Below are 7,290 nucleotides of genomic sequence, written 5' to 3'. Positions count from 1 at the left end.
TCACTTGAATGTCTGGGGACACTTAGGATTCAAGTAGGCTTAGGAAATCAATGAGAGTTCAGCGCCTAACTTATTTAAACTTTCTCAAAAATCCCAGGGGAATCTCAGCTGCAAAGCACAACTCTTTGAGATCAGTAATTATCCCAAAGCAACACACTTTTATTTCAGCCAACAGTGCCATCACGGGGAGTGCTTCCTAACCCATCACAGTCCACAGGCAAAGATGTAAGCAAGAGTGGTTAGGACACCCAGAGACATCACTCCATAGCTGCTTTGCTTGCTGCTGACTCCATTCACATTACATAATGGTTTCTCACAGCAAGAAACCCTCCAATAGGTTTGGTTTTGTTGCTGACTTGTTGCTGGACATGTTGGAGAACACATCTTAGAGATGACATATTTAGGCTTGTTGGGCTCTAATGCAAAAGAGAAGGGTGAAAAAAAAAGAGTAGAATGTAAGAATCATTGATAAAATATTTCCCTGACTACATCTGCATTGGTGAATAAAAGAAGGCCAGGGACTAGTGCCAAAGGCAAATATGTCCTCTGCTCAGGTCTAGCAATAATCTGGTCATGTCTACACTGCTGCACCATGATGCTGGTCTTCTCTGGGCTCCATGTTTTATCTGTCCCTAAAGTGGGATATGTGTGGGTGGCTTTCAGTTCAAGCTGCCTGAAGCAATGCTGAGGCTGGGTCGCTGCCCACCTGGATGTTTTTTCTACAGCATAAAACCAGGAGGAATCTATTGTACGGCCTGAGATTTGGTCTGAGAAGACATGGAGGTGTTTGAGGGTGCAGAGCCCCAAGAACAGACCTGAAGGATTGTGCATGGCAGAGGGAGTCAGCTGTGATGCAGTTTTGCCCAAATATTTTTGAAAACAACCCCAGGAGCAAATATTGCTGTAGCAAGAGCTAGCTTGTCATCAGAAAGGTCAGCAGAAAGCTGGGGGGAGCTAACCATGAAGTAGTACACACAGCCCCAGGCTTGAATTCACTCTCTGGTGCTGCTATATGTATCTTCAGCATTTTGTCAACTCCAGGTAACAATATCAAGTATATACGGACACTGCAGTGACTACAATACAGAGAAACAAGGTCGGTGTTTCCTAACAGCTGGTGGTCGGGGGTTATTGTTTCCATACATGGCCCTGACTGGGATGAAAGCCCATTCCTGGGGCTGCTCTTCTACAGCACAAACAAAGTGTTGTTCAGAAACGTACTTGTTCCAACATTGTTACGGACAGTCACACAGTATTTGTCTTCCTCTGCACACATGGAAATGGTCAAACAGTTTTTGTTGGACTCCTGTTCTTGACACACGTAGCACATAAATGGGTAAGCTGGGGTAAAAAAAAAAAAAAGAAAGAAAAAAGCACATTACATGGTTTAGGAACCACAATACCTACAATCCAGATATCTCCATTTTCCTAGTTATAGACTGATGAATGCTTGTGTGTGAATGACCAGTGACTTTCTTTATCCCTTGACCCGTGGCAGCAAAGTTAAATCCCTCTCTGTCTCATATGTCTCAGACTGTGAAGTGTTATCGATCTGTTTGCAATCTCTGGCAACAGTAGATGTGAGTGGAATTCAAGGATTTGGGGTCTTTTATGATGGAGATTATTGCTGAGCGATAGCTTCTCTGTCCTGAGAGCTCTGCCACATGAATTGCCAATTACTGTTCAGTCTCTTTTTCTGGACAAGCCTGGGCAGGGCTTGCCAGGGAGAACTTGAGGATGCCTGGAGCATTTCGAGGAGGTGGACAATGCCCAGTGTCCTACTTCTCTTTCAACTGGCTTGGAGACTACTGTCACGTATCCTTTCTTGTGGTCGAACACCACCAGCTGAACTGGCCTAACCTCAGTCCTAGGAAGTCTTGCGTGAGCAGTCAGATGCTCTGCTGAACTTCTGCATATTACTGTAAGATAGAGGATAAATGGGAAGTTTTAACCAAAAATATGGTTTAACTGGTAAACGCAGATTTGGTGCCATAATTCAAAAATCTGCAATACAGATAGAGAAGATGACTGCAGAAATGGCAGGCAGTGAGGAGCTGTCTTGTGTGTCAAGAATGTACCACTTGCCCTCAAATCCAGAAGGTAGTAGGACAGACTTCTGGAAAGCCTCTGGAAAGTAATGATAAAAAGGAAGAAGAGCAAAAACACACCCTGGATGTGAAACCACACCAAAGTGCCTGCAGAACACTCCCCAGCTAGGCAGATTAATTGATTTGTAGGTTTTGTGGTGGTGGTTGGGTTCTGAGCTTGTGAAATCACCCAGAGCAATGTGGATTTGTGTGCAGGAGAGGGAATGAGTTACTTCAAAAACACAGACATTTTTGCAAAGGGAAGCAAACACAGCACAGAACGTTTGTTAAGTTCCTGGTAAGCCTGGGGACAGTCTGTCGGTATGGAAGGGGCAGAAAGCAACTTGAGGAGTGCAGCTTTGCCTGATAAGAAGTTGTCAGCAAGAAAGTGGAAGGGCAGTGTAGGTCAGAGTGTCCATTAAATGAGAAGTTCCTAATGAAGGGAAGGGAAGGGAGGGGAAGGGAAGGGAAGGGAAGGGAAGGGAAAAAGTTATCAACTGTTGATCCTAAGAGGGCCGTAACACTGTAGCTTTTTTGCTTGGTTCATCACCAAAAAATTTGAATCTTCATGTACCGAGGAATAGAGGAGAGGAGATGCAATAAGGTTTTATCAAAATTTTTGGCACAGTCTTGAATGACATTGTTATGAGCAAGCCCAGGGAACACAAGTTAGTGAATATGCAAAGAATGGGTGCAAAGCCCAACACGAAAACACACTCATGGGTTAGTTCGCCATGGTTATTGGTCAAACCAATTGGAGCAATGCAACTCATAAGGACCTCCAGAGTTCTGCTGTGGGATCAGGTCTATACAGTATCATCGCTGGTGACAGTAGGGATGGGATAGAGGATGCACATCACATTTTTAGATGATGCCAAGGTCAAAACTGCTGTAAACATACTATAAGTAGAGTTCTCAGTGATTTTGACAGATGGATGTAATAAAAGAATGAAAAAAAGAATGGATGCAGTTCAATAAAGAGAAATATATTACACTAAGGTAAAAATTAGCCTCTTAAATGTAGGATGAGGAAAAAATGGTTGAGTTACAATTAAGGACTGCAGTATAAACAGCAGGAGTCTACCGTGTCACACTACAGCGATGAAAACAAACGTCACCCAAGGGAACACAGGCAGCAATGTCATGTGCAAGATATGCAAAGTGGCCTTTCCACTCTGGCACGGCCTCAGCTGGAACACCGATGACCAAATCTGTATGTGACACTTCAAAAAATATGCGAAGCATTTGGAGAGAAACCAGAGGAGAGGGAGGAGAAATGGTCAGAGATCTTGAAAATATGACCTCATCGGAAAGGTTGGAAGCATTTAGTTTGTTTATTAAAAATGAGAAAATGCTGACGAAAGACAAAGTAACCTTCATGCAAGCAAAAAGAAGCTGCAAAGAAGAAAGTAATGAACTGTTCTACACATCCTATGGTGAAAAGACAGGAGAACTGTACAAAAAGAGATGTTAAGAAATAGTAACACTAACTTTCTAAAAGAAGAGAATCTGAGCAATTCCAGGCTGTGGAATCTTCTTTGTTGAAAACTTTCAAAGACACATTAGACAAACATCTGCCTTGGAGCAGGGAAAAGGATCATGACCTTTTAAGATTTCTTCTGGATGTAATATATCTATAATGGTGAGTTCATGGATGCTAATGGAAACAGACCATCCTTGGTGGGCTGAGAGATCAACATTTTGACCAAAAGTTGCTTATTAGGGTCTTGAATGGGACCACAGACACATGCAAAGGACCAAATAACGGTTATCTCCAAGTTTTCCTTTGTCCCTGTATTAGGCCAGAAAGCTGTGATCTCTTACTCTTGAATGTGAAAGCCTTGATATTAGGATTACTAGCTTTCTCCAATCTAGACTGGGCTACAGAAAGGTACTGTATAAAAGACTGTCCTTAGGTCCATTGGGAAGCTGATGCCAATATAAAATTTCATCAGCCTACCACAGCAATAAAGTATCCCACCATGAATGTGTGCTACCGGACTCGGATCTCTGTTAGCTTTGAACTTCATCCTGGGTAACACTGAGGATGTTGCCTTTGATAATTACTCTCCTCTGTCCGTGTTGTGCCACTGCATTCAGAAAATACAGAGACAAAATCCTTTCTTTTTTCAAAAACTGAATACTCCTTTTCCCACCCCAAAACTGTCCAAAGCTTCTGATCTTCCAGGCATGCTGCAAAACCATCTGTCCAAAAAAATGTAGGAGTACGGGGTTGATATATCAGAGAGCAAGAATTAATTAGATGCCTCTTTCTCAACCCCTGCTAGATATGTATCATGGTTTCTGGGAAACCATCAGGCGTGGGGGAAATACTGGCAATCTGGTCATTATTCCTACGTGCAAGTAGCAATGTAGCAACACATGGGTATCAGTCCCAGAAGGAGGACACACATTCGGAGTACCTCAGACTTCCCTTTGGGAGAAGGATGCCTTTAACGTGACACATGCACAGAAAAGCTCTTTCACCTCTGCCTCTGATTTAATCTATAAAAATTCTCACTGGTGCGTTTACTAGGGAGCAAGACACATGGCAAACTGTGTGGCTCGATACAATGGACGTATCATCAGTACAGAGAAGCCTGTAAAATACCCAAAAAACTATATGGATAAAAAATATGTTTTCTTGTGCTTTCTGTCACTTCCAACTTGCATCATTTGAGAAGATCCCATAGACCACTGCATGGATATAGCCTGGCATCCAGTCCCATACAATTAGAGCTCTATCACTCAGTTATTGCCTGCTGGAAAGAATTATTAGTTTATCAGGATCTTATATCTGCAGCAAATCCTTAATCAAGGCACAAGAGGAAGTTGGTGGCAGCATGGTTGCAACATTGCAGTACTGCAAAGTTGGTGACAGCCCTCTAAATTTTTGCCTCAAAAAGTTTTCACCATTTTCTCTGTAAGCCTTATCTTAACTAGTAGCAGTGTTAGAGGCTCACCTTGCTCCACACACAGGACAGCAGCCAGAAAGGTGACAAGAGTAGTCTTCATCTCCATCAGATCCTCTCAGCTGGACTGGGAAGATGTTTGGAGGGCAGGTTATATACCTTTTGAACGACAGCAGTTTTACAGGTTCCAGATGGCTCGCGGGTGGACATGAAATCAACCCAAGGGTGTGTAATGTGCATGTGGGAGTTTTCCATGCTAGAGCCCATGGAACAGGCTCGCACCTTGGGGAAAAGTCCTTTTAGCAACATATTTCTTGCTCTCCCAGTCATATGAGTGATGAGAAATGAGGATCTGTTCTCTCCTCCTCCAAGTTTCTTCTTTTCCTTCCTCCCAGCAGGAGCTTCAGCTGCACTGATGAAATAACGGAGCTCGGAGGCACGGGGAGATAGTCCTGGCAGTGCATTTTTCTAATCCCTTTGGATAGTCACCGTGTGATCTACCAGGGTTCATACCGTTCACTTTCTTTGATTATTCCACAGTACCAGAAGCTCAAACTCTCAACGGGCCTATGCTGATTTACCTCCAATAAAACCAGTGTATTTTACACTAAATTAAATTACCTAATGGTTAGATAAACAGAAGATTTTCCTCAAATTTTCATGTCAGCCTTAATTTCTTTATTAATTTTCCATTACCTGTATTTAATCCCTCTGCTTGCTCTTCTGTTGGTTGTTAATTCTCAAATACCTTATACACTTTATTTAATGAATTTTTGCTTCTACTATTTCAGGGATCCTTTAGAGGATCTTCTTTTCTCCATGCCCAACAGTTTCTGGAAATCAAACCTCCATTTATGATACCACAAATTGTCATCCTGGAATTGCTGTTATACTTTGAAAAAAGCCATCTCTCAAACTGTCTCTTTTTCAATCTCTCCTCTTAAATCAATCCCTTTGCTTCTGTTCCTCTGTGTTGCTCTCCTCTGAATTTGTTAAAATCTGTTTCTGACATTCTGGGAAATAGACCCTAATATAAGATGCATCTTGTAAGAGCTTGAGCTGCCATCTCAGTGGAGCTTCTTCCAAAGTGAGCTTAGTCCTGGACAGCAGGTCCAGGCAACACGGTGCTTCCTTTTACCCTCATTGAGAGGGAATGCAAAATATGCAAATAAAAATATGCAATATGCAAAAGAAAAAATTGCCAAACACCCTCTTTTTCTGGAAATTATGAAATAACTTAACATCCAGTTCCCTGGAAGTACCCACCAGTAGAGTATTTTTGTCTGTTTCTAGTATTAATCATTCCAACACTGGATGATTTCCTTATCCATGTGAGTTTCTGATACTTTTTCAAGCCCTCTTAAACTGCTCCTAGGATGACATCATCAGGTGGTGAATTCCAGAGTTGTTCAAGCCTGATGTCAAAATAGAAATCCCCACTCTTCTTTCTGGAGGTTTGTGAGGTCAGCAGGGGATATGCTGGTGATGATCAAATCAAACCTTTTGCTTTGCAGAGGGCAATTCGGTTTACTGCCCAAGTGTGTTATAAACAGGTTGTTCGTCATAATTAGTGGGTGTGTCTTCTTGCTGGTATTTTGCAATGAGGGTAAAAGGAAGCAACCATTTTTTGTCCTTTTTTTGGTCCTGTTAATTATCCCATAGACTTCTGTTACATAGATTCCTTTTCCCTTCCTCCGTGAACAAAAGAGTGCTCTAATTACTGCCATATGCCCCATCATGTTGACTTTGCCAACATCCATTTGTTCCTACATGAATCTTCACGCAATAGGATATTGGCTCAGTACAAGTCAGCTTTGAAAGAGAGTGGTGAAGCTAAGACGTGTCCAGCACTGACAACAAACGTGTACTGAGGAAAGAACCTTGAGTAGGAAACAAGCTCTTCTATGTCAAGCAGTTATCTGGGAGCTGTCCCCAGTACATTAACGTCTTTGTTAGTAGCTAGACGTCCTGCAACACTGGAGCATGCCCTCTTCTCAGCATCTGGAGAGCAGTAATTTTGCATCACAGTGACAGGGTCGCAGTGATTCCTTCTTTCTCAAGAGGACAGATTATGAAACTTAATGCACTCAGAGGTAAGATTTAAGCAGCCAATGTGGGGAGGGTGTCTCCTGCTGCCTGGCATCAGAGCCTGAAGGAGGGCCTGGAGCAGGTCAGGTAGTGACACCAACAGAGAAGTAAGATTGAGGAAGCCTGCAAAAAATGTAAGGAACCTGAGTCACCTCTGTAGAGTAATCTCATCACTACCCATCCAGAAAAACTAAAATGGACCT

General features: G+C 42.5%; 1 protein-coding gene across 1 annotated transcript; it reads right to left on the bottom strand.

Moving 5' to 3' along the window:
- Nucleotides 1-204: 204 nt before the first annotated feature.
- LOC128906401 (lymphocyte antigen 6E-like) lies at nt 205-5,102 on the bottom strand. Its single transcript, XM_054193625.1, has 3 exons — nt 5,051-5,102; nt 1,222-1,341; nt 205-416 (listed from the first exon to the last, which is right to left on the bottom strand). Exons 1-3 carry the CDS (start codon nt 5,100-5,102, stop codon nt 205-207), a joined length of 384 nt encoding a protein of 127 aa, XP_054049600.1.
- Nucleotides 5,103-7,290: the final 2,188 nt, after the last annotated feature.

The sequence above is a fragment of the Rissa tridactyla genome, chromosome 2, assembly GCF_028500815.1.
Source record: "Rissa tridactyla isolate bRisTri1 chromosome 2, bRisTri1.patW.cur.20221130, whole genome shotgun sequence".
Lineage (NCBI taxonomy): Eukaryota > Metazoa > Chordata > Aves > Charadriiformes > Laridae > Rissa > Rissa tridactyla.
Note: the sequence above shows the minus strand (reverse complement) of the source record. Positions and strands in the feature narration are given on the sequence as shown.

What these genes read in the sequence shown, in the direction of transcription:
- LOC128906401 (XM_054193625.1), bottom strand. Translation starts at nt 5,102, where the DNA reads ATGAAGACTACTCTTGTCACCTTTCTGGCTGCTGTCCTGTGTGTGGAG. An exon ending in TGTCCTGTGTGTGGAGCAAG is followed by an intron (nt 1,342 to 5,050) that starts GTGAGCCTCTAA and finishes TTTTTACCCCAG; the next exon opens with CTTACCCATTTATGTGCTAC. An exon ending in CCGTAACAATGTTGGAACAA is followed by an intron (nt 417 to 1,221) that starts GTACGTTTCTGA and finishes CTTTTGCATTAG; the next exon opens with AGCCCAACAAGCCTAAATAT.